Source organism: Taudactylus pleione, unplaced genomic scaffold, assembly GCF_031769625.1.
Source record: "Taudactylus pleione unplaced genomic scaffold, aTauple2 ptg000749l, whole genome shotgun sequence".
Lineage (NCBI taxonomy): Eukaryota > Metazoa > Chordata > Amphibia > Anura > Myobatrachidae > Taudactylus > Taudactylus pleione.
The window spans coordinates 1734058-1761957 of NW_028285151.1; the positions used below are offsets into that span (position 1 = coordinate 1734058).

At 44.4% G+C, this 27900-nt stretch overlaps 1 protein-coding gene across 4 annotated transcripts in view; it reads left to right on the forward strand.

Moving 5' to 3' along the window:
* The window catches only part of ACACB (acetyl-CoA carboxylase beta), a 156288-nt gene that overhangs the window by 42237 nt on the left and 86151 nt on the right, over positions 1-27900 (forward strand). For 3 of the 4 annotated variants that reach the window (XM_088457281.1, XM_088457282.1, XM_088457283.1), the window contains 4 exons: positions 18337-18469; positions 25001-25139; positions 26993-27102; positions 27607-27688. In XM_088457281.1, the coding sequence (XP_088313407.1) occupies positions 18337-18469; positions 25001-25139; positions 26993-27102; positions 27607-27688 (464 nt within the window). Of the gene's footprint in view, positions 1-3749; positions 3804-18336; positions 18470-25000; positions 25140-26992; positions 27103-27606; positions 27689-27900 lie in introns of those variants that run through there. The other variant, XM_088457284.1, reaches the window with a different exon arrangement.

Sequence of the window (27900 nt, forward strand, 5' to 3'; positions counted from 1 at the left end):
CACTTGATACATTCAGACTGTGGCAGACAGCATAATCAATCCACAAGCTTTGATCCTGGCAGTAGAGTTGTGTGGGGGGGTGCGGTCCGCACCCAGGTGTCACCAAAATTGCGGCTCCTCTGCAGTGACAGTAGCTCCTGTCATAGAAGAGGAGTCGACAGTGCTGTCAACCCAGCATCTCCAGGGATGCAGGGCTGCCCCCGGAGTGAAATAATCAGGATTCCCTGTGAGACCATGCCCCTTTATTTTAGACCACACCCCCTTTTTGGGTGCAGGGATAGTCCGAGTGCGCATCAGATGTCACCAGACCTAGTAACGCCTCTGGATCTTGGCAAAGCTTAGCATACAGAGATTACAAACAGCAGGGGAGATTTATCCCAGCCATACAGTGCCACTGTGGACGGGCCACGTTTTGTCCGAGAATGGGACTTCAGTCCCGGCTTTCCCCCCCTGATGGCGTGGTCTTCAATGTTGGTCTGTAAAATAATTTAAGGGGATGATTCAGCTGAAGACGCAGTGACAGGGATAACGCAGATTTCTTATTATTGGGAATCTGCGCCTGACCTGTACTACGCATGTGCAGTATGGTTCTGCGATCCTGCAGGCATCACCGCCGTTGGTCGGTGAGTAGAGGCCAGGATCTCGTCAGCTGACGGAGATTTCCTCACCTCTTTTACTCATCTGCGGTGGCCGTCTTGCGTGACCCCATGGTCTCTCAGCTAACCGAAGGGATCGCAGATGATCCAATGCTACGTCCTTTGACGCATCTCAGATCAGTAGTGCATGCAAGAAGCTTATCGCCTCCTGCTGCACTATAATATTACAGCTATCACAGCTGCTAACATGTTAGCAGCTGCGATAGCATATCAATCCGCAGCTGAATCCCCCCTCTTTTCTGCAGTGATTTCTGAAACTCAAGTGATTTTGGAAGCTATACTGATTTCTGTTCTGTAAATCAGTCTGCTCCTGATATACCCCATTCCAAATGGTATGAGAACACGACTGAATGCACTGTCATTTACTCCTAATTTGCATAGTTATCCAGGTTATAGGCGAGGGCAATGTAAATAAATGAAGGCTTTAGGTGTACTTCAGGGTCCAGTCTTCAACCCGGACAACCCAGCTAGTAGTTAATACAATACTAAGAAAAAGCCTATTTCTACCAATGTGTACAAATATTTTTTTTCTCGCTTTGCTTAATATAAATGGGCCTCATGACCCACACAGTGTGCCCATTTTGGATGTTAAACGTTTTGTTAGACGCACCTAGCAGCAAGATTGGCCCATTGGGCCAGCTGTTGGCAATGACATTAAATGACTGCAACGACAAAATATACAAAAATCAAAACCATCAATGTCACTTAGGGGTATATTTACTAAAGTGCAGGTTTATAGAAGTGGAGGTGTTGCCCATAGCAACTAATCAGAGTCTACTTATCATTTATCTAGCACCTACTAGAAGATAATAGCTAAAATCTGATAGGTTGCTATGGGCTACACCTCCACTTCTATAAACCTGCACTTTAGAAAATACACTTCTTATTCTCTAAAGCTGGCCACACACTAGACCAACTTACATCCAACCAGCCAACTTGTTGATTGGTTGGAATGAAAATCTGGTAAGGAATGAAAGCAAGTGACAATCAGCAATTTGCTCCCAAACGCCGGAAAATGAACAAAAACTGTTGTTTGAACAAATTGTTTAGATCAAACATTTAACAAACTTATCTGACGACCATTTTCATCTGTTTTCTGGCATTTAGGAGCAAATTGCTGATCATCATTTGCTCCCATACGTTACCAGATTTTCATTCCAACCAATCAACAAGTTGGCTGGTTGGATGTAAGTTGGTCTGGTGTGTGGCCAGCTTTAGACTACATGGAATATTAATGTACAACTAGATGTCCGTTTACCAGAGCCAGACCATGCTTTGCATTAGACTTTGAGGGAGAATTCAACTTGACATTAAGGGGCATATTCAATTGCCGGTGAAAAGTCCCGGAGTTTTGCCTCTGGAAAAGTATGGTGCTCGTCCCCGCTTTTCGCCCTATTCAATTCCAAAGGACGCAAAAACGCGTCCCGGCGAAACTCAAAGCGGCAAAAAGTCCTGTTAGATTTGTGGAAATCAGCCTGACACCCCCCAAAAGATGCACTGACATGGGGATCGCTATGGATACCCCCGAATAGCCCTGCTGAAGGTATTTGTGGTGCTTAAATGCTCTCAATTGGTGCTATTTAGCGTCTTTGCACAAGTTGTGAAGAATAGTATTTAGCAGGTTTTTTTGCCAAAAATAAGTAGTCCTAGCAAATTTGGGGTACATGAAAATGGATAAAAATCGCTACAGTTAAGTTTTAAGTGATGCAAAAAACGCACCTTCAGCAATCACCTGCAATAAAAAAAAAACACTTTGGTCATACTTGGGGGACCCCCTGGAGTCTATTTCCCTAGTTTTTAAGTTTGTCCCCCAACTTTATTTTTTTTCGCCCCCAAAACGAAAGTAATTTTTTGGGGTGTTCTAAAGTATTTTTTTTTTTTACGCAGTTTACCTTTGGGGGACTGTCCCAATGCTGCAGGGGTGTTGCCGCAACTTTGCACCTCAAGCCCCCAAAACAGCATTTTTTTGCGCCTCCAGTCAGAGGCGAATCTTTTCCGCTGGTTACAAGGCGCAGACTTTTCACACTGGCGGAAACTCTTTGTAATTGAATACGGGGATAAGTTTCCACCTGGCGAAATGACGTCATCGGCGGAAACTTTTCGCCAGCAATTGAATACGGTCCTAAGAGGCATATACAAGTGGGAGTGAGGTTTTCTCTACAAAAAAAACCCTAAATCCCCCCCCTGGGAGCCCTAAAACCTAACCCAAGCCCCCCCTGCAGCTGTCCATAACATATGTTCTTCTTACCTGGATAACAGGTGTCCCATATTGAAATAAAAAATGGTTGTTAGCTGCAACACGCTTTTACCTGCAGAACGAATCTCTATTGGGCACAGCTCTGAAATACTCAGTATCGTGGAACCCAAACTTCTATTCAATTAAGAACTTGTTTTATTATTATAGCTTATGGGACTTTGGCAGTGTTATTACAAGTAAATTAAAAATAAAATCTAGACTGTATAATTAGTTGGCATGAGATACATGCTGCATGAGAGCAACTGCACACGTACATGTGTGAACACATTTTTTTCTAAGCACCAATTGTGATTATTTCCATAACTCAGACAGACACGATCCGTGTAACTTCTTGTAATAAGTAACTGAGCCAGAGTACAGTGCAGCCGGCCGGATTCGTACCTGGTCACAGTGCCCCCTACCGGTTACACGCCGGTATCAGCTCTTTCCATAGAGGAACGTGGTGCGGATGTGGAGGGCAGGCACTGTCCCGGGATTACGGTCACCCACAAAGTGCTAAATTCTGCTCGCTGTAAGAGTAAAGGCATTCCTGCCTGCAGTGACATAACATGACGTGCCCTGCTACTGCCGCCTAGCCCTGCTAGGTCTCCGCTCACGTCTCTGTTTCCCAACCAGATCTTATTATTCTTACAGTCACACACGTAGTAGTAAATAGCAGCAGTAATAGGTGAGCACACACACAGCAGGAGGAGGCAGTAGCGGGGAGAATGATGAGGCGATTCAGGGGCCTGGAGAGCGAGCAGTGGGTGTGGAAGGGGGGAGAGGAGGGAGACTGACAGGCTGCCTGTAAGGAGGCTGGGGGAGGATGAGGAGGGGGCAGGGTTACTTAGTGAGCCATGTTGCAGAATGGAGAGTCAGGAGAGTAACCGTTGCTTTCCCTGTATAAAGAGGTCAGTAGTTAATGTCATTACCCTGCCGCCTGCAGTAATCTTATTTCCAGGACAGCTGCCGGACCGGCGCTCTCTCCACCATCGCTGTGACTGCTCCGGGCAGCTAGGGGGATATGTTACATTACTTTCAGGGCGATAACTACAAGTATCCAGAATAGTCTCCAGCCCAGACCTCCTTTAGCCCCCATCACCCCCCAGTAGTTGGTATTGTAACTTCTTGTACTTATTTGGCAGACAGAATTGACATCTCTGTTCAGTTCGCTTCGTATTTTAAAAGAATACACTTTTCCTTGTATAGAGCAATAAAAACCATCATATGAAAAATACTAATATTCTTCGTTTATTTAGAACAATATGATGCTGTGTTTAGGATAACAATGATTTATCAAAAACCAGCAACTAACTGATTCAGCTTTCTGCAAACAACACAGTGTACTTACTGATCACAAACCAAGATGTGGATATCTTGTAACCAACCTCTCTTCCATATTCCTTTTTAGATCAGAAAGGGTTTTAAGCTCTGTAATTTAGGAGAAAAGTTATTTATAATGCAGCGTAAGATCACCGGTAGTCTTTTGGACATGAAGAGGTTAACCTCTAGATTACCATACACTCCTGAATATCATGCATAGGCAAATGCAGGGGGGATTTCTAGTTGCCTGGAAACTCCCCTCCCTAACCCACACCATGATGACCACAATAGAAAGAAATAGCATATAATACTAAAGTTGCATGTTTTTAAGATCCCCTCAGTGTCACAGATGAAATAATTAGTACCACCTGATGATCTTTTAAAATGAGTCAGCCAGTAATGAATACAGTTGTGCACCAACTAGGAGATCTGGAAAACATGCACTGTTAGGAGGGCACTGATATAGACCAACTCTATACAGTGCATAAGGAGACCAATCTGTACATATATGTCCAGGGCACTGCAAGATTATTTTTCTTCTCCTTCCCTCCACCCCCCTCCCCTCCCCAGATTCCCTAAACTTGCTCAAATGATCTTTAATGGAGCCCACATCTGAAATAAAAAACATTCAGCTCAGGCAGGAAGCCTGACATCCCCATACTGTATAATGGCATACTGTGATTGCTGGCCCGGTATATGTCAGAACGGTTACATACCTTCGTATGATGTATATTATACCTGGTTAAGTGCTGGTTATGCCCTCTACATGGACTGGCCACACTTGCTTTAAAATCAAGCATTGGAAACCCCTCTCTAGAAATCCTGCGTTTGCCACTGTCATGCCTCATGCTGGTGGCAATCTTTGCATAAGGCAGTAAAATTGGTCTGAAAAAGGGAAACAATTATTTCCAATATTCCCATACCCGCTTGCGAAGGTGCCAGTAATTGGTAGCATTCTGTAGCACTACTGAGTGACCTCCAACTAGCCCCCTGAATGAGAGTAAAACACTTCGAATGTTGGCATTTGATATGTTGCATCACTAACATTACAGGTTGCATTTTTTTAATGAGTATCTTGATGTAAACTTTGCTCCCTGCTGTAATGAGAATACGATATGTACAATAATATGGATATCTAACATGTGCAGTGGTGTCCTTACATGCTAAGAATCATGGCAAATGCTCACGTAATGAATGAATGTGCCTCTTTTACATTTTTTTCCTTCCTTTGGATTTGACACCTGTGGCACTCCAGCTGCTGTGGAATTACACATTCCTGTATGCCCTGCCACAGGTTTAGCAGGCCCTAACAGCAAACTGTACAGCATCTAGCCCTACAGGTTGTCTCTCTCTGATATAATGTATTTACATACTAGATACTGGATTTCCATTAAGAGGGGCACATATACTGTACAGCCATGGCCAATAGTTTTGAGAATGACACAAATATTGCTTTTAACAAAGTTTACTGCTTCAGTGTTCTTAGACCTTTTTGTCAGATGTTACTATGGTATACTGAAGTAAACTTACAAGCATTTCATAAGTGTCAAAGGCTTTTATTGAAAATTACATTAAGTTTATGCAAAGAGTCAATATTTGCAGTGTTGACCCTTCTGTTTCAAGACCTTTGGAATTCGCCCTGGCATACTGTCAATCAACTTCTGGGCCACCTACTGACTGATGGCGCCCATTCTTGCCTAATCAATGCTTAGAGTTTGTCAGAATTGTGGATTTTTGTTTGTCCACCTGCCTCTAGAGGGTTGACCACAAGTTCTCAAAGGGATTAAGGTCTGGGGAGTTTCCTGGCCATGGACCCAAAATTTCAATGTTTTGCGTCCCTAAGTTCGGATCGGTAGTTGGCCGACCAAGGGGAGGAAGCGGTTGGAATACAAAAAAATACGCCCCCTTCTCGTACGCATTGCACGTCATCTCCGGGCATATAAGGATTAATCGAGACCATCGGGAACCATCGGAACTGGTCGTGGAGCTTAAGGTTGACCATACCCTCTCTTAAGCTCTACGATCATGTCAGTGTAAAAACCTCCCATGTCACATGTGCCATGACGCTACTTTGTTTATTATGCACTCCCATAATCCGTATGAACTCCCATAAAACGCCGTTCGCATAGTGAGGCACGCCTGCGTTCGGATCGCCACTCCCCCGTTTTCAAGCACCTTCCCCTGTTACCACCCACAAACGCCTCTATCTGTCACTCAAACTACCGACCTGGCTGTGTTCAAGGAGAGAGAATTTTCTGATCGTAGCGGCTAGTTTGCGCACGCGCATTGCGAACCTTACGCATGCGCAGTATAGCGAACATCGGTGGCGTACGACCGTGCGGCCGCAACGACCGACTCTGAATGAGGTCCTAAATGTGTGACATCAGCTTGTCAGTAGAGAGATTATACTCTCTTTTAAACAAGTTTTAGGATTTTGAAGAAACAGTGTTGTAGAGTTCTGTACAAGCATATTGGTAGTATCTTTACTAGGTGCTGTTTCCCATTGGGAAGTTATTTTAGAACTGTTGCAACAAGAAGCATCTGGGCATACATGTGGGAGTGTATCTATTTCATACTCGCTATTAAACACATAATCCTATCACCACTAAAGCTGGGCACACATTGTCAGTTCGACAGACATTTTATCTGTCATAATAAAAACATCAGATATCGAGGCCATCCACTGACATATATCACAGTGTATGGCCCACAATATATGGGTTCCTCCCCTGGGGAGAAAATATTTACTCGTTCCTTCCCTGTGAAGGTACAGGGGAGTTAATTGGGCAGTCGGCTGCGGAAGTGCATACAGATGTTGGAAGATTTTTCATGCCCGACTGTCCGATCATCGCTGATTAGTCGCTAAAATAGACTATGCAATTATCGTCCTGATCCGCCATTACTCTGCATAATGGATGCCCAGTATTAGATTTTGTTCAAGAGCTAACAATCTTCGTAAAGGCAACCATACATTGTGCAATTATTGGGCTGATAATTGTACACTGTATGGCCGTGACCAAATAGCAATTATTGCACTGTCGGCATGAGAAATCTTTCAGCATGACCGAAAGATGCTATAATTGCTGCTTGGATCTGACAGTGAATAGACTATCATTGGACACATAGACCAATTATCGGACAGTCCATGGCAATGTCAATTGGATGGTGAGTTATCATATCTGAAAGGGTATGTCCAGCATCAGTCAACGACTACTCACTGACTCATTCCAAATGCACTCACTACTTTAAGTTACTGTAAAACAACCATTCATTGTATAAATGTAGTGTTATATAAACCATACATACATGATGCTTAAATTCTAAAATTACCCCAACACAGAACATTATTAAATGGAATTTAATATGAAGATAGTCGCAATGCTTATTGAACAAAAATAGTTACAGCAAATTGATATCCGGAATATGAACTCAAATCAATTTCCTACATTAAAACACAGAAGAACTACACTCATGTAAAACTGCTGCCAAGGCAATGACTAGAAGGGCTGCACAATTTCACAACAGCAGATTGATCCCCAAAAACTGACAAGTTCCCGATTATTTTCACAGTCTTTAAAGCTCTTTCGTTGTTACCCAAATGCCCTCTCTATGGCGTCACTGAAAGGGTTCTGCTAATATGCTAATCCGCTTTACACTTGTTTTACTGCTCTATTATACAAGAACAGTTTGTGTAATGGGCTCTTAAAAAATGTATTATACTTCCCTTCTGGGAGACAGGAGAGTTCTGGTAATACTTCCACTAAACATGGTTTATTGTTCTGCTTATAGTCATATAAAGTAAGACATTATATGGATTCCTAGGGGAGATACATAATCCCTATAAGTTAGTTATAGGGTCGGAGATACATCGTCTCTATAAGTTGTATTTTACTTATTAGGCAAATTATTGCTTTGATCAATTATGTTTCCTATAAAGAAAACATACAAAAGTTGGACTGACCCAAATATTTTAGCTAAGGTTTTGGTATCCTTGACACGTTTAACTAGATGATAATGTTAGGTTGATTTGCTCTTCTGTGATAACAGGGTATATATTAGTAAATAATGAAGGAAAAGTGACAGAATGCAAGCCTCTGATGAGTTTCTGTTATTTTCTAGAAACCAGTTATTTGCTGGAAACCATTTTGACCAGTAGGGAATTTTACATAAGGGGCTGCAGCCCCCAATTAAGGATATAAGTACATTAGAGATTGTACAAAGAAGTGCAATTAAATGGTACATGGCCTACATAACAAAACTTACCCTGTAGGACTAAAAGATCATAATATGTTTAGTTTGGAGCAGAGAATGGAAAGGGGGTGGGAGGGGTGGGGGGTTTAACAGTGCAGGAGGGAGGCATGTATAAGGACTTGAGGACATGCACTGAAATTAGGTTCAGGGAAAATCTGAGGAAATATTAAGTGGAGTAGCCTCCAACCAGAGGTGGCAGAGGCTAACACAGTAGAGCAAGTTAATCATGCTTGGGATAGACATACGAATATCCTTACAAAGAGCTAAGGGTCACATAGGATTTGAGGTTACCATAAGGTCAGACTAGATGGGCTAAGTGGTTCTTACCTGCCATCAAATTCTATGTTATATGTAAAATCTAACACCCCATTGGAGGTGCTGCATGCTAATCACAGCCGGACAGACAGTCCCAAGGGGTAGTGTTTTCTCCTTCTGGGACTGGCAGTCTGGACTGCAATTAGAGAGAACGCTTCCAATGAAAAGCCACTCTCTTGCTATGATGGCAGCCCTATATGGCTTCTAGGGTCTGCAGCAGATGCAGGGCCTGATTCATTAAGGATCGTTATTGCTAAAGCGCATGCAGACGGCCGATTGTTGTGTACGGTGCATGCGCGAAGGCACCACTGCGACGGCATTGTGATTACACAGACCACGGAGAGCATCGCAGAGTAATTGACAGGCAGAGAGCGCTTGGGGGTGGTGACGGTGGATTGGTCTGAGAGACGCAGGTGTGTCTGTTTGAACGCTGTTTCATGGGTGTGCATAAATTAGCCAGTGCGATTGCATACACAGCTTGAGTGCTTACTGCGTGCAATGAGGTTAGCAATTTCTAAGTAAGGTCAAGGCTGCTGTAATTCTGCGTGAGGGGCCGATGGTACTCTGTTACCAATGTATGTGGAGGTTTGCAAGGTATTACGGATGTGAGATAGCGGTACTGGGAGACAGTGGGCAGTCTCTATGCTGGCAGTGCGACTGCATTGCAATAGCATTCATTAGCATATTTTCACAGCAGAAATGTGTGCGATTACTGAGCTGCAATTACAATAGCGATCCTTAATGAATCAGGCCCACAGTCTCTAGTAGCCTGGGCCGCGTATTAAATTGTGTACATGTGCAGGTTCGCTATCCCACGCATGTACACAAGTTACTGTACAGATTTCAGACTGGCAAAGCTTCAGAGCAGACCCACAGGAGCAGTGGCATAACTAGGGTGTTTGGAACCCAGGGCAAATTAAGAAGCAGAGCCCCTCCCCCCCAAGTAGGTGTGCGCCCCGAAGGCACGCCGTGAAAAAGTGGACGTGGCCACACAGGCCATGGCCGCTGGAAAATGGGGGCATGGCAACATGACACACCACCGTTTCTTGTCACTCTGGGAACATTCCTTTCCATTCCATATGCATCTTAATGCCCCAAGTAGTAGTGCCCCTCTTGCAATGCCCACTGTATTAGTGCCCCTTATACAATGTCCCCTGTAGCAGTGCCCTTATACTGTGTCCCCAGTAGTAGTCCCCCCTATGCAGTGGTTCTCCCCCATATGCAGTGCCCCCCAGTAGTAGTCCCCCCTATGCAGTGCCCCTTTATATAATACCCCAGTAGTAGTCCCCCTCTATGCAGTGCCCCTAGTAGTGGTCCCCCTTATGCAGTGCTCCTTATATAATGCCCCCAGTAGTAGTCCCCCCTATGCAGTGCCCCCAGTAGTAGTCCCCTGTAGTAGTGCCCCTTATACAGTGCCCCCAGTAGTGCACCTTTATACAGTGCCCCCAATAACGATAGTTGCTTCTAAAGGTGCTCTAAGCATGATTGCAGCACTGGAACTACAGCAATGTATACATTTATTTAATAACTTTCTTTTTTGGCTTTACTTTGTATGTTGCAACTAGACAAAGTAATATGTTTAGTTCTTCAAATGTGCAAAATGCAAATCCTTTTTTTTCTTTACATTTTTACGTACAGTTTTGCAAATAAGGAGTTTTGGGCCCTCTGTTTTACAGTGTGTACTGTCTAATGCAAGGAGTTGAATGGATTATGGGCATTCCTTGCTGCGTTTGTGGAACGCTCAATAATATTTATATTTGTTTGCAATGTTGTGGTAAATGGATTTTCACATGCCCTGAGGTTACTTTCTGTTGGTGCACCTGGTGGGAGTGGTTCTTGCACCAACTCTTCTATTTAGCAGCACTTTTGTTACTCCACTCTTATACCACAGAGCAGAGACAATGATTTCTCCCCCAGAGACAGACAGTAATCAGAGCAGACTTTGGGGTCTATGTACTAATAATCCACCACAATTATTATGTATCCATCACGCCGGGAATATTTTCATTTTTAATGAAAATATCCCTGCTATGTACAACAGTGTCAGCTTCCGGAGCCGACTGGGTGCTGCTGGGGAGAGATCAAAAGATCTCTCTCCTGCACCTGGAGCCTCCATAGGCTTACAGTAGTACAGTAGTTTACACCATCGGAAGATGGTGTAACCTACTGGGGCTAAACTCCGAAAAGCTTTGCTTTTTGGAGTTTAGTACATAGGGGTCGGATCGATCTGAAGTGCTAATTAGCACTTTTCCGGAGATTTCTAAGAAATCTCCTGTATTGTGCTATTAGTACATAGCAACAATACATAAAATTATGCAGAAATTGCAGTTTGTAACAAAATAAAATTAGCATTTATTGCTAATAATTCCAACAGTAAAGCTTGGTACACACTAAATGATGTGTGTACCCAGTGATCCGACATACGACCCAGCTGCCAACAGACCGACATATCGGGCTGTCTATACACACTGGGCGATCAGGTGCTTGACCGCCCGATATGATGCCCCTCTGCATAGTGCTGCATGGCATCGTCAGCAGCATCGCCTGATCTTACATGCAGTACATAAGATCAGACGATGAGGCTGATGACCCCAGGGGAGCGAGCACTACACGTTGTAGTGCATATACACTGCACATTTTTTTTAACGATTTGTCATCCGATGTGTCGGAATAGGACAAATTTAGAGATATTGGACCTTATTCAGAAGCGGCAGTACGGTCTACGGCCGCATGGCCGCCTCGATGTTTTGCCAGTGCGCACGAGGGAGCCGGCTCCCTCGTGCGCATGCGTGAGACCCGCTACGACCGACAGCGCCGCTCGTAGCGGGTCTCTTTCCAAAGGGGGCGAGCTGTCGATGTTGATTGACAGCTCGCCCCGTTTGGAAGGCGGGCCGGGGGGGTGGCAGCCCAAACGGAGGCGTTCCCATGGGAACGCCTGCCGTTTGGGGGAGGCCCCACTGACATCACTAGTGATGTCAGTGGAGAGCTTCCGGCTCTGACAGAGCCAGAAGCTCTCCGGAGCTTACGACAAGTGAGACCCTACCCTAGGGTCTCGTCGTAAGCCCCGATGGGCGCGATGGTCTCTAACCATCGCGACCATCACCCGAGCGGTCGTTAGAGCTGTGGGTGTTAACCCACAGCCTAACAACCGCAACAGAGGCGGGCGGTCAGGATGCAAGTGGCCGCCCAGTTTCTGAGCGACCACTTGCATCCTCCGACCGCCTCTGAATGAGGCCCATTGTGTAGTGTGTACCCAGCTTAAGGCTAAGATAGGGCATGCAACTTGCAAAGTTATGTGGGTTGTAAAAAATACAAATAAACACAGAAATGTCTTTCTCACTGTAATGCACTTGATATTTCACAGTTCACTGATTCTTCACAATAATACTACTAAACAGTGTAACAATACACTATTACCTTAATCGCTTATTTGGTCCTATATATTACAGCTAATACTATACCCTAATTCCTATCACACCTAATTAAAAAATATGTAACACAAATTAATACTAGGAACTCACTACTCTGTCTTACATTAAAACATTTTCAAAACAGGCTGGAATTAACTTCTTTGTTTAATGTTACAAATGTAATGTTTATAATTTATGCTGTTCATGTATACAATTATTTATCCTTTGTTTATGTGACATTGCCAAGTATCTTACGCTTTTATTGCATATGTACTCTTGTATTTTCCTTTGTGTTTAACAAAAATATAAAATGCACAATTGTACGTGGCAACAGACAAGCAAAACATTCACATTCAATGCAGGTAGTACCAGACGCATATCCAGCAGGTCAGGCCATCGTTCTTTAGCTTCCATGGAATATGGGAGCAAAAGACCCACCAGAGTGCCCCTGTTAGCTCTACAACACCAGACACAATGCCTCACCAGGGCTCGCAACATCGCTAATTGGACCTTGGAGGACTGGCTATATTGGGCTGATGGCAGAGTTCGGATGTGGCACAGACCTCATGAGGCCGTGGTCCCCAGTTTTCAACAACAATGGTCACGACGTCGAGTTGCTGCACTTCGCCGGCCTCCCGGGTGGGGGGATGGGGTCCTACATAATACTAGCACCTATCCCATGACTTTTGGCACTTCAGTGTATGTCTATTGTGGCAGTATCACCAGAGATGGCGTTGGTGAGCAGCAGATTCTGTGTGGGATTGGAGAGATCCTCCCACACAGGGTTGAAATACTAAGTAGTGATACACCTGCCTGGTGGAGAGAGCTCAGGTGTGAGCTAATGAGAAGGCCGAGCAGTCAGGCTGGTGGAGACAGTCTAGTTGGGACTGTAACAGCCAGAGAGCCCAGTGAAGCTGAGCGAGCCATTGGGGGCCAGGAGGCTGGTGTCTGGACCTCTCGGGAGGCAAGGGGGGACTACAAAACTCTCTGACCGTGGGACATTGAAGCAGTAAAGCTGCGGGCTGAGAAAGCCAGGGCCTATATCTGTGTGATACAGGGAAGGCCACCAGGATTGTGATTGTGTAGCTGTGGCAGCCAAGCCAGGCTGGAGTCGGCGATAGGCCTGCAAGAAGCAGGCAGGGACTTTGTTGGCAGACTAGCTGCGTCACACTAGAGAGGACTCAAGAAGTGAGCTAGATGCCCTAAACAGGGGCTAGGTTGTTTTGTTGTTTTCTGTTTGTTATTTTCTGTATCCTGAATTCACAAGCTGGAAGTAAAAGCATCATTTGTTTACTTGAAAGTTGTGTTTGGACCCTCAATAAGTACCTAAACACTGCACCCATCCACCCTCTGCCGAGCTAAATACCCCAAGTTATCACAATATATAATATATATATATATATATATCTATGGAAAAGAGGTTTAAGAAGACATGCGCCTGATAGTGTAGTATTTAAAGGAATAGTACCGAGGGCTCGTAAGAATAAGTGTGCGTAACAAAAATAAACACTTTTAAGCTTATCTGTGTTCCAGGGATGAGTAGTCCACACTGGATAAGTTTAGATGGGATGTCATCAACTTGATCACCTTAGGGGGAGCTTGTATAAGCTCATGGGAGAGAGAGTATATATAGTGTAGTATATTTTTGCAAATTATATAATAATTATAAGTAGAGGCTGCATACTGGATAATGCTGAATAAATAGCCCGTAGTATGGTCTCCAGGGACCGCCTAATACCCTCTAGGAATCCCTCTTAGGTGCTTGGATGTTCAGTGTATGAGAGCTGAATACATATGCAATCTCTCATCAGTATATTCCAAACAGGGGGGGTTATTAGGTTTACAGGGTATGGGGGATCATAAAACAAGATATAAAAGAATAAAAAATGGCTTATCTTATATAAGGGTACCCAGTCCTCTTTATATAACCAAGGATACAGAGAGCCTGGGTATGCTGGCCTCACCGTGTTTTGTCCCTTCAGGACTTCTTCATGAGACAAAGACATTTTACATATCTTCATAATATCGATGTTTTGGTAATGTTACCTTTTCAGATATTTGCTAAACTGAATAGGATGCTCTGACTGTCTGTCTTGATAAATGTCTATAATGACCGAAACGTTGAAGATATGTAAGCTATAAAAATGTCTTTGTCTCATGACGCCCCTTTAAATACATTTTTATATTTCTCTGGATCCTATGAGGATGTAAGTGTGGACTTTCTATATGAATTATATGTATGTGTGTGTATGTATGTATGTATGTATGTATATATATATATATATATATATATATATATGTGTGTGTGTATATATATATATATATATATATATATATATAATGTTTTACACATACACGTTCTGTAGATCAGCACTCCATATAAACAGTCCAGCAACCGGGGTGCACTAATCCAGAGGGCCATGGCAAATGCAGAGACCATATATATATTATATATATATCCTTACACAAATTTTTTCATTTGTCCCAAGATTGAGGATTTGGAACCCCCCCATTATTTATCCTGCCATTTGCCCCTGGTGAACTCCTATTCAGTTGTCAATATATCAATTGCTGTACTAATATCCCTTCACATGTACTCTGGTATTTTGCTTGTGCGTTATCACTACGCAGTCAGCGGGCCGTAACTAGGGTGGTGCGACATGTGCCATGGCACAGGGTGCCGCAGGGCAGGGGACGCTGTCCAATTTTCTGATTTTTAATCATCACATGTAGTTCCTCTTCTCTGATCCCCGGCATCTCCTGGCTGTCCTACCTCCTTCCTGGAGAACTCTCCATCCATATGGCCACCTCTCCTAGCATCTTAAAGGAGTCACATCCTCCTTTATTTAACATTTCAAAATACTCATAAACAGGACTCTAACTCATTACCTCTAACATTGTAGTCAGGCACCTTAAACATGGAGCTTTCTGCTCCTGCAAAGAAAGCCTACGAATTCCAAAACTATGAGACACAATATACTTTTGTAAAAAAAATAATCAGCATTACAGCTGAGCAGACCTATTTAGTGTGTGGCTGCAGGGAATTGTATGTGTGGCTGCACACTACATACATCTGCCTAGTTGCAATGGTTTTAAAGTGCCAATTAAAAGTAGCTTTATATAGCTAGAATTCACAGCCTTCCATTGCAGGAGCAAATAGCTCCATGTGTAAGGTGTCTCACTGCAATGTGAGAGGTGATTGGTTTGAGTACTGGGTATGACAGAAATGTGAGTGTTAAATAAAGGAGGGTTGTAACTGAAGGTGCACGTATTCTTCTGTACTTCCTGTGCTGTGTGTGGAAAGAGTCATCAAAGCATGTGCCATACATGAAGCAGCACTCTTTCTATACATTTAGTTAGGGAACTACACTGCCGACTCCAGACCTCTGCACAGCTGTTCTGATGGACAAATCCTACTGTAGGAGCAGCTTCACCAACACTCTCCTACATCTAGAGAAGGGGGACTTACACTGCATAATTATTGTGTATCATCACTGCAGCCATGGATTCACACTGTATTTGGCAGTGGCACCAGGAAAACAGTGGTAAAAAGCAGTGATGTGCAGTGAGGTCACAGGCTGGGGAGGCACACATTGAGATGGGCCTGAGTGCTGGGAGCATGACTACTCACTGTAGCTCCCCTCACTACACTAAGCTTCAGTTTCCATTGATTTTCCTACCTGCATCACTGTGTCTTCACTTGCTTCTGTTGACTGAGCTCCCATCTCTGAACACTGCAGTGCACTTCCTGGTCACAAGACACATCCAAGGTGTCCATCAGTGCTCAAGGTGATGTCAGTGGGGCCGCCCCCAGATGGTAGGCGTTCCCATGGGAACGCCTCCGTCTGGCCAGCCACGCCCCCGGCACGCCCACCAAAGGGGGTGTGCTGTCACTCACCATCGACAGCACGCCCCCTTTGTGTCCATCAGTGCTCAAGGTGATGTCAGTGGGGCCGCCCCCAGACGGTAGGCGTTCCCATGGGAACGCCTCCGTCTGGCCAGGCACGCCCCCGGCACGCCCACCAAAGGGGGTGTGCTGTCACTCACCATCGACAGCACGCCCCCTTTGTGTCCATCAGTGCTCAAGGTGATGTCAGTGGGGCCCCCCCAGACGGTAGGCGTTCCCATGGGAACGCCTCCGTCTGGCCAGCCACGCCCCCGGCACGCCCACCAAAGGGGGTGTGCTGTCACTCACCATCGACAGCACGCCCCCTTTGTGTCCATCAGTGCTCAAGGTGATGTCAGTGGGGCCGCCCCCAGACGGTAGGCGTTCCCATGGGAACGCCTCCGTCTGGCCAGGCACGCCCCCGGCACGCCCACCAAAGGGGGTGTGCTGTCACTCACCATCGACAGCACGCCCCCTTTGTGTCCATCAGTGCTCAAGGTGATGTCAGTGGGGCCCCCCCAGACGGTAGGCGTTCCCATGGGAACGCCTCCGCCTGGCCAGCCACGCCCCCGGCACACCCACCAAAGGGGGTGTGCTGTCACTCACCATCGACAGCACGCCCCCTTTGTAGCGAGACCCATAGCGACGGCTTGGCCATCGCTATCCGGGTCTCGCGCATGTGCGCGACGGAGCAGCCTCCGTCGTGCACATGCGCACTGGGCTAACATCGACCGGCTTGCGAGCGCTCAGCGCTCGCAAACGGGTCTGAATTAGGCCCTGAGTACGGACTCTGCCTTTACCTGGGGTTAACCCCGTGCTCCTGGATACAAGTCTTCTGCCTTTGGTATCATTCACAGTTCTACGTCTTCCTGCATTTGTCTAGTGGAATTCACGCTATAATACTGTCTACGGATTCCTGCTGTTCTATCATCGGGACTTGTACTCTGCTATTACCAATACCTCCAGTATCTCAAGTCATTTGTCATCATTAAAGTTCTGTACTCCATCCTGATCACCTTGTATCAAGCTTCAGTTTCTATACAGGCTGTCTTCACCTATTTGTCTGTATAACTGGTTCCTCCAGCTCTGTGCCGTCCTATGAGGAAAACATATCTAAGACCTCCTCAGTTTGTGCTGTCGGTTTCACAGCCAGCAAAGCCTGTTCCATCACTGGAGGCCAATTTTCCTAGAGTCGTGACACCTCCACTCAATATGGCAGTGGCTTGAAAGGAGTCTACTACCAACTTGTTAGGTTATCACTGCCCTCCAAAGATCATTGGAGCTCAAATCATGCTACTATCGTCCTGCTTCTTTCGCTCCTTCTGTGTTTACTCCGCTCCACCACCTCACTGCAAAACAGCATATAAGTTGGCTATCCCATCCGCTGCAATACAGCTCTAATGTGTTCTTTACTGACCGGGTGTCTACACTCCTTTCTACCAAGGCATATCCTCTCTGATGTATCCGCTACTCTGCAGCCTGATACCAGTCCTCATTGGAGGATCGAAAATGCCTACTTTTCATTACTCATTTCCGAGAGCCTGTAACGTTTACTTCTAAGAACATACACAGTTTTGCAGGGCTGACACGAGTGCAGTGTGAAAGGGTACGACATGGGAATAACCTGGGTCGACATGCGATGGGAAAAGGGTTTGAGCAGCTGTGACACGGGTTATGTTTACAAGCTGCTCATTAGTGGATCGAAAGCGCCCACTTTTCATGACTCCTCAATGTGAGCCTATACTTCTAATGGCATACACAGTTTTGCAGGGCAGTGTTCGACATGGGAATAACCTGGGTCCAACGTGCAGTGGGAAAGGGGTTTGAGCAGCTGAGACACGTGTTGAAACTGTGTTCAATAAACCGGATTAGACCCGGAATTTAGGTGTGAAAGGGTTATAACACGATAGAACTGCGTAAGAATTATTTGTAACCAATTGTCAGCTAGGGGTTTGGTATGAGTGTTTGACATGTTTTTAGTTTTAAAGTCGACACTGTTAACTGCTGTAAATCGCATAATTAACAGGTCAGCATTAAAGCTTCAACCTCACACTGCCCCCGTTCTGACTGTTGTCATTTTGATAGTTAAAGTGGTAATTGCATATCATCAGCTAGCTCTGTTTTACCTAATATTGTGGGAGGCACACTGTGTGGTACCATATAAATAAATACTTACAACATACATTTAAAATGTATATTATTTAATATTTTAATTAAAAATAAGCCTATCAGATGGAATTTAATCTGTTATCTGTCCAGGTCCAGCATGTCAGGATTACACCTTGTGAAGAAGGGGCGAGAGCAGAAGAAGCCGGATCTCCATCGAGATTTCACTGTAGCTTCCCCAGCTGAGTTTGTGACACGGTTTGGTGGTAACCGTATCATCGAAAAGGTGTGTATAAGATTTTTAAAAGCATTTGGTGAAAGCTCTGTGGTTTCCACTAGAGTCATCATAAGTACAAGTGTAATCTCAAGCGTTGGTTTATTAATAGGGTTTTTCTGTCATTTTGTAACTTAAAGGTAAATGTTCTTCTCTAGCACTGAAAAGTATCTTTACTTAACAATGTTTTTGCACTATTTCATTGTTTTGGTATGCTGTACCCTTCTGGCAAACATAAACATATTACACAATTGAATGAAACAAAACAAAGTGAGAGGTTTAAAATAAAAGTTTTGGTGGCCGTAATCAATTAGTGTCAAAAAGCCGTTTCGCCGGTGACCTCATTTCGACAGTGGAAACTTATCCCCATATTCAATTGTGGCGTCTTTTCGCCGGTGCGGAAACTCAATGCAATGAACCCGGCAGAAATGTTTCGCCTACGAATAGCAGTCGAAAAAAAGTGCAGAATTGCGGTTTTGGGGTGCAAAGGTGGGGAAACCACCCTGCACCTTTAGGACAGGTCCCCAAAGGTAAACTGCATCAAAAAAATCCTAAAAAAGTTAATAGAACACCCCAAAAAATTGCTTTGAAAAAGGGGGGAAAGAGGTGCACACTTTAAAACTAGCGAAATAGACTTGGGGGGGGGGGGGTCTGCAAGTATGGGGGAGGGTTTTTTTTATTGCAAGTGCTTGCTGAAGGTGCGTGTTTTACGTTTTTTAAAACCTTGCTTTAGCGATTTTTAACCATGCTAGCACCCGTTTTTTCATGTACCCCAAATTTCCTGGGACTTGTTGTTTTCACCAAAAAAACCTGCTAAATGCTATTCTTCCACACTTATGCAAAGATGCTAATTAGCAGCTAATGAGAGCATTTAAGTACCCCAAATAGAGGGCCTGATTCAGACCCGGTTGCAAGCGCTGAGCGCTCGCAACCGGGTCGATGGTTGCCCAGAGCGCATGCGCACGACGGAGCCGGCTCCGTCGTGCACATGCACGAGACCCAGATAGCGACAGGCACTCTGTCACTCCCGGTCTCGCACCAAAGGGGGCGTGCTGTCGATGTTGAGTGACAGCACGCCCCCTTTGGTGGGCGGGCCGGGGGGTGGCTGCCCAGACGGAGGCGTTCCCATGAGAACGCCTACCGTCTGGGGCCGGCCCCACTGACATCACAAGTGATGTCAGTGGAGAGATTCCGGCTCTGTTAGAGCCGAAATCTCTCTGGGGCTTGCGGCAACGAGACCCTACCACAAGGGTCTCGTCACAAGCCCGATGGTCGCGATGGTCTTGACCATCTTCCTGGCCGCTTGCTATAGCTGTTGGTGGTCACCCACATCTATGCCAGCGGCCAGGAGGCCGTTCTAAAAAAAAAAAAAGACCGGCCCTGATTCAGAGTGACCGCTCTGTCAGAGCGTCCAGCTCTGAATCAGGGCCAGATTCAGCAGGACTAGTCGGGGGCATCTACCATGATCCCCAATGTTAGTGCATCTTTTGGGGGGCGTCAGGCTGATGTCTCCAAATCTGACAGCACTTTTTGCCTGTTTGCATTTCGCCGGGTGCCGTTTTCGCTGATTTCTAATTGAATACGCGGATAAGCGGAGACGAACGCGATACTTTTTGCATGGAAAACCAGCAATGTCGGCGAAAAGTCCGGCATGCGGAAAGTACAGGACTTTTCGCGTCTAATTAAATATGCCCCTTAGTGTTCTAGCAAAACTTTGCTGTGATATTTAACCAGCTAAATGGAACATAATACGTAGTGAACAGTTGATATTTATTCTCTCCTGTGTTTCATTCCACCCACCTATCCCTCACCTCGCCACTAATTACACTGCTCAGAATATATCCAGAGGTGGTCATTACAAGAACAGTGAGCACCGGGCACCCAGCTCACCCGTCATGCAGTAGCACCCTGTGATGGGATTCTCTCAGCAAACATAATTTTTGTAATTCTATATTTGATATTGTTCAAAAGAAAAAAAAACAAGAAATGCCAAGTTCACTAAAACATAAATATAATACAATTATATCCCAATATACATTTCACCAGGCTAATTTTCAGTGCTTACTCTGTGGTCCACCTAGTGTACATCTTTCCTCTAGAAGTGTGCCTGAGTGTAGGGAGAGGCGTTATCAGCTGACCCTTCAGATTACAAGCCTATCCTCCTACTATTTTAGAAAAATAGAATTATGAAAGTGAGGGAATGTCGAGACTGCCTTTATTACATATGCCGCCCTTGGGTGCTTTCAGCTTTGTCATTATATAAAGCTAAATTGCAACTGTAAGATATATGCTGTGTACCATTAAAAGTATAGGACAAGCCTGAGCTCCTCTAGGTCAGATCTGATGGAAAGTCTAGTTCTTTTCCACAGTTTTCCTATGCACAGCAGGGAATGTACCTAAAAACATTTTCCCTCGCCACCAGATTATGGGCTTGATTCAGAGATGGACGGATTTGCAAAGCTGCCCACAATTGGCTGTGCAAATCCGTTCGTCTCCCGAAAATTGTGTGGCGCTCCCGGCCCCCCGGAAAAGTAGGGAAATCTCCTGGCCACTGCTACCCCCTTGCATCCCCCCGCTTCCCCAATCATACACCCTGCTGCATGGGGCTCGGTTACGCGATTTGCGCTGAATCACATAATCGTGGCCACGCTCCCTGCGTCACAATGCCGTTAATCTTGCCATTGTGAAGAGGGGACAAGGCCACAATTATGCAGTCATGCCCCTTTCCCTGCCCCCAATGCTGCATCATTGCCGCACCACGACCCTTTCTACCAGCCCCGCCCCCCCGCCGTAGAAGCCTGGATAGCCCCCTCCCGGAAGATGTGAGCTCAGTGTCGGTAAGTATGCTGTAGGTGTGCAGCCGGGAGCATTACGTTCTGGGCTGCAGGGCCGTAATACTAAAAGGATGTTGTCCTCCGGGCAGGGTCAGTGAGGCAGCTAAGGAGGAGGTCAGTGAGACAGCTAAGGAGGGTTAGTGACTTAGCTGAGGGGTCAGCGAGGCAGCTAAGTAGCAGACGAGTGAGACAGCTAAGGAAGGGTCAGTGTGATAGCTGAGGGGTCAGTGAGGCAGCTAAGGAGGGGGTCAGCGAGACAGCCAGGGCAAGACTGGGACTAAAGAGAGGCCCTGGCTTTAAAAGCACACGCATCTGGTTCCTGGCATAGAATCCTTCCCTTACCATTCCTGACCCTTACCATTCCTGACTCCTCCCACTTCTTAGTCTATGCTGTTACAAATATAATTAATATTAGAACAACATACAAGTGTACATCATTCTCTGTATTAAAATACATCAGAGATCATCCTACAGGGGATTCAAACAAATGTGCCATAGTCAGGCGTTTGTTGTGTGGTTGGTTCTGTTAGGTAAAGCTGGCACTTCATTGGGGTAGGTCACACAGAAAGAAAAGGGAAGCCATTTTCCCAAATGACCAAACCCTAGTTTAGCAGTTGTAGAGGATTAGATAGTGGGCCTGATTCAGAGCAGGACGCTATTTGCGCTCGCTCGTTCAGAAAAAGGGGCTGGCTATTTAAATGAACCGTTCGCTCTTTGCGGTCTGTTCACGCCTCTATGTCTGAACGAGCAAACAAAACATGCGAACGTAATTTTGAAAAAAACGCCCCCTGGACACTCGCATCATACGTCATGTCCGCTATTTATTAGATTAATCGAGTACATCGAAAGGCGTCTGAACTGCTCGCTATTCTTGTGGTTGGTTTTTCCTACCACAATCATGCGAGCAATTCTGACTATAAAACAACCAAGTGACGTGGTCAATGACGCTGCTTTGTTAATTATGCACACCCTTAAAACGCCCGTTTTGACCTTTAAGCACGCCTGCGTTCGGATCTCCACTCCCCATTTTCAAGCACCTTCCCCTGTTACCACCCACAAACGACTCATTCTGTCACTCAAAATAGCAGGCATTCGCTATTTAGCGAGCACATGATTTTCGGCCGCACTGACTGGTTCGCGCATGCGTATTAAAATCCGTACGCATGCGCAGTTGTGCGAACATCGGTAGGAACGAACGAGCGGCCGCTTACGAGCGGCTCTGAATCAGTCCCAGTGTTAAATGTAGGAATTTTATAGAACAGGGGTGCTAAACACAGAGGACACATCTGTGCACACCATAGCAGAGCTGTAACTACACGTTTTGGTTCCCTGTGTACATGAACAGCATTTGTGCCCCCATCCCATTCATAATTGAAGCAGGGAGAGCACGTGCATTCAGCGCACAGCAGGTGATAAAAAACAGGTGTGGTCTCGCTGGGAAGGGCGGGACCACACAATAGTACCCCAATTCAATTTATGCCTGCCACGCAGTAGTGCCCCTTAGTCACATTAAACTGCACAGTAGTGTCCCTATGTTACATTATACCGTATAGTAGTGTCCATTAGTCACATTACACTCCCCAGTAGTGCCCCTTATTCACGTTATGCCACACAGTACAGCCCATTCACATTACGCCACACAGCTCATTTGCATTATGTCACACAGAGCCCACTCACATTGTGCCACACAGTAGTAGTGCCCCTTATAACACAATGTGCCACTCAGTAGTAGTGCCCCTTATTCATTATGCCAAACAGTAATGCCCCTCATAACACATGTCACACAGTAATGCCTCTTACACATTATGCCACAGACAGTAATGACCCTTACACATTATGCCAAAGACAGTAATGCCCCTTACACATTATGCCACAGACAGTAATGCCCCTTACACATTATGACACACACAGCAGTGGCCCTTACACATTATGCCACACACAGCAATGCCCAAATTATGTCATGCAGTAGTGGTGCCCCTTATAACACATGCCACGCAATAGCAGTGCCCCTTACACATTATGCCACACACAGTAATGCCCCTTATAACATTATTCCACACAGTAATGCTCCTTACACATTATTCCCCCTCCCAGAAACTCCCCTCCCCCTGTGTCCCTCCAGCAGCCTCTCACCTCCCCCTGTGTCTCTCCAGCAGCCTCCCTCTGTGTGCCATCAGCAGGTGTGTATTTAGTGCCGGGACACCAGCGCACCGGCAGACAGTGCTAGCCATGGAGAGACAGCGCCGGTGGCATTTCAAATCTGGCACTGGTCACAAGCCAATTGGAGAACGCAGACCTGTAGCTGCTGGTGTTGTCGCGCTGGAAAGAAGCGTGGCCACAGTAGTACCCCAATTCAATTTATGCCACACAGTAGTGCCCCATCGTCACATTACACTGCACAGTAGTGTCTCTTATATACGTTATGCCACACAGTACAGCCCATTCACCTCATGCCACACAGAGCCCATTCACATTCTGCCACAAAGTAGTAGTGGCCCTTATACAGTAATGCTCCTTGCACATTAAGCCACACAGTAATGCCCTTTCCAATTTATGCCATGTAGTAGGTGCCCCTTATAACACAGCATGGTTTTACCAAGATGATCAGTTACTTGCACTTGCGTTCTTGTTTTATTCCCAAATCAGAATCAGGCCTCAAATGAGGCCCATAGTGGAAAATTTTCTGCAAAATTTTAAACAAGTCAGACAAATCAAATTACGAGATAAAATAATGCTGACAATTAGAATGAAGTTGTACCAGTCTCCTACACATTCAGTTGATGTACGAATAAATTAATATATTAGTATTTACTCACACAAATGCATCGACCTACACCTATCCTCAATCACGCGGTTTGGCACGCTGTGGACTTTACCATGCCAAGTGAGCCGCCAGAGACTTTTTCTCAAAGTATGTGTTTTATTTTATAACTAAAGTGACAAAAGCACAATGCAAGGGTACACTGACTACTGATGCTGTCATTTCATGTACTTCTGGGTGCGACTCTAATCTCGGTATAAAAGTAAAAAAAAACTGAGTTTCAATAAGAACGACTCACACCACGTATTGTTATGCTTAATCTCTGACTTTATACCAATTCCTTTGTGACAAAACTACTAATCTGGTGTATGCTGCTACGATGCAAATAAGACATATCATTCAGGAAAAAGTGGCAATCGCTACCAGTGATAGAATGTCTAAGTTACACCATTTGACGCAAAAAACTCTAGGTGAATGAGAACACATCATAGATATAGTATCTATAATGAAACATATTTATTGATTGTTCCTGCTGTACTGTTTCTTTTTTCCTATTTGAACAGATAGCACACAGGCCTACGTTGACAGGATTTAAGGTCATGCCTCAAATGATCTATTTCTACCAATCTTTACTCAGGCATTACTCTAGTCCTATTAATGTACATATAACGATATTCTGCCAATTTGCCGTTATCCCACGTATATTTGACCAAATTTGCAGCTTATACAGTTTGCAACACAGGCTATTGATCTAGTGTATTATCAAGTACAGGTAGTTTACTTTTTATTTAATGTTCGATTATAGATTTATTTTCAAACCTTTTGTCAGGTATTCTTTAAATAAAGAAATACAAGTAAATAATAGTTCTGTTTGGGAAACCGTGTTTTTTAGCAAAATCTTTAACAACAAGATTCTTAATATAATGCAATTACAATTTGTCATTACAGGTACTCATTGCTAACAATGGCATTGCAGCTGTCAAGTGCATGCGCTCTATAAGGAGGTGGTCATATGAGATGTTCCGCAACGAGCGAGCCATACGCTTTGTGGTCATGGTCACCCCAGAGGACCTCAAAGCTAATGCAGGTAAGCTACAGTGCTCTGATTTCAAACTTATTACTGCTCATGTTACATTTTTGCCATAAGGTTCTGGTATCTTTCTGTATGTTTGTATGTAAATTACAGGCTGTACTTAAACTGTAAACATGCGAGCATGGCTTTCTTACCTCTTTGTCTGGAGTTACCCAGTCAGGTTGTATTACAGTTCTATTATTGTTTTGATCCCAATTGTAAGGAAACAAAATATGCTGGTGCTATATAAGTAAATATTAATATAGTCCTCTCTTTTCCTATTAGGGGGACACTGGAAACAATGGGTTCAAGTGGGAATGCTAAGGAGTAATCACTAAATTGTTAATTCTATTGAGGCGGAAACTCCCCTCTCACTTAAACCCCCCAATCTCCACCTGAAACTCCGTTTTTTTTTTTTTTTCATTTAGTGCTTGCAGGATAGGCATAAATAACTTAGGAGGCTTTTGTTTGGGTCTAATCTTTTGTTTGTTTGCATTTTAGACTGGTTTGCCTCAGCCCCCTTATGGGACTCATATGCCCACGGTGCGAGGTAATAGCACCAGTAGCTTGGTGTTGTTCCCACATGGCACAGCATGCTCTGAATATCCCTGGGAGGAACACCAGACACACCTGGGTGGGCATGGGTCCTTTAAAGACCCTCATCCCGGGAAGTCGTGTTAGGGGGGCACAAACGCTGACCGGAGCCTGCCAAGTCAGGTAATAGGCAGAGAGGAGGACAATGAGGTCCATATGATTCCCCTCCAGGTGCAGTCACTTTTTGTCGGTAATGCTGGTTCCATCTTGCCGTAGCCTACCCATTCCCCTAGAGCTTACAGGCCATTTAGTGCTGATTAGAGGCAAAATCATTATATTTAATTTTTTTAAATCGAAGTCTAAACACTAAGGTAAGTTTGAACTTAACCATAGTAGTTAAAGCAGAACCTGCTCTCCTGTCAGCAACAATAGTTACAACTAAAAGGTCAATTCAAGAGAAAAGGAAACCCAACTCCTGGCAACCTTTGAAAATCTTAGCAGAGCCAAGCAGCCTCCTTAGCCAAAGACAGCCCAGAGACATTTACAAAACAACCTGCGGCTAGCCCATTCCTCACCTTCTGCCACAAACAGGCATAAGGAGGAGTCTTTTTATATGTCCCTGCTGCTCCAACCAAGATGGCTACTCCATCTGCCATTTACAATTGCAATTCACCGGAGGGGATAAACAAAAAAAAAAATGTGCAGTACTTATCAGGGAGGGGTAATGAGCAGAAGTTATCCTGGTTATTTTTGTACGCATTGCTGGTAAGCATCCCAAAGTAACTTAACGTGCTGCTATAATACATCTCCCCCAGTCTTATTTGTCTGTAGGATAGCCAATTCTGTATCTCAACAGGGCACATTCTGTAAAAGCAATGAGCAGTTCTTGGGCAGTGTGGCAGGGTGCCTCGGTTGCATAGTTTTATAAGGCGCCTAACTGGAACTTTGTGCACACCTTTACAAAATGTAATCATTTGCACAAGGCGTGGTGCATGACTGTTTCTCCATCAGGCTTTGGAAGAGTACATACTGAGTTGCAGGTGGAGATGGGAAAGTTTAAAAGAGAGGGGAGTTTCTGCCTCAGTAAATTAACTATATTTCGCCTACTCCTTAGCCTTCCCGCTTAAACCCATTGTTTCCAGTGTCCCCCAGATGGACTCAGAGGAATTGATTTTACAGTGAGTATAAAGTCTTGTTTTTGTCTGCATTATGCTTGTAAAAGTAACACCAACATTTTTATAAAAGTAAGATGGAAAGTGCCAAATTTTATTAGTGGTATGTTAATATGTTTTCTAACAAGGTTGTTACCTCCTCTTCACATGCCTAATCTTCAGAGTACATCAAGATGGCCGATCATTATGTTCCGGTGCCAGGAGGACCAAATAACAACAACTATGCTAATGTGGAGTTAATTGTTGATATTGCCAAACGAATTCCGGTTCAGGTAAATATAACATAAAACTTGTATGAAAGCATACTAAACTTATGTAGAGTTTATTTTGGTGTTTATTCATTTGACGATGGTGCTGTATGTAAGTGCTAAGATATGTAGACCATCATGCTCTAGCCTGATATATATTGTATATTCTGTACTAGATGATTTCTGTCTATTATTCTATTTTTCATATATTTATATCATATGTTTATATATGCTGTAGTTTTTTTTTTTAATGCTCTGCAGATTGCGTATGTGTTATTTATATTAGGTGTTCTATATATTTGTGATGTATATGGTTTACAATTTTGATGTGTGATAATTATTGTGTTTTTTTTATTTATTGTTATATTGTATTGTTTAATTGGAAAAACATTTTCAATTAAAAATACTCAACTTAAAAAAAAGATACAGTATGTAGACCATCTATGCCCGTGTGTCTCTAAATTCTTTTTCTGTTGTGCTACTACTTTGCCAGTACTTGTTCTAATAAGTCTATTTTGCTTGAAATAGGCTGTGTGGGCTGGATGGGGCCATGCCTCAGAAAATCCCAAACTTCCAGAACTCCTGCAGAAACAGAACATTGCATTCATGGGTAATGTCACATGGTCTAGAATCAAAGAAAAGTAGAAGGCAACAGCCATATGGCAATAGACTTATTTATCCTGGTGATATTGTTTTATTTCAAATCTGTGAAGCCTTAGAGTGGTAAACAATTCTTACATGATACAACATTAAACACAGTATCAGACTGCACATTTATTATCAGCTATTTTTCTATTCTTTGATTATTTAAGATTGACATTT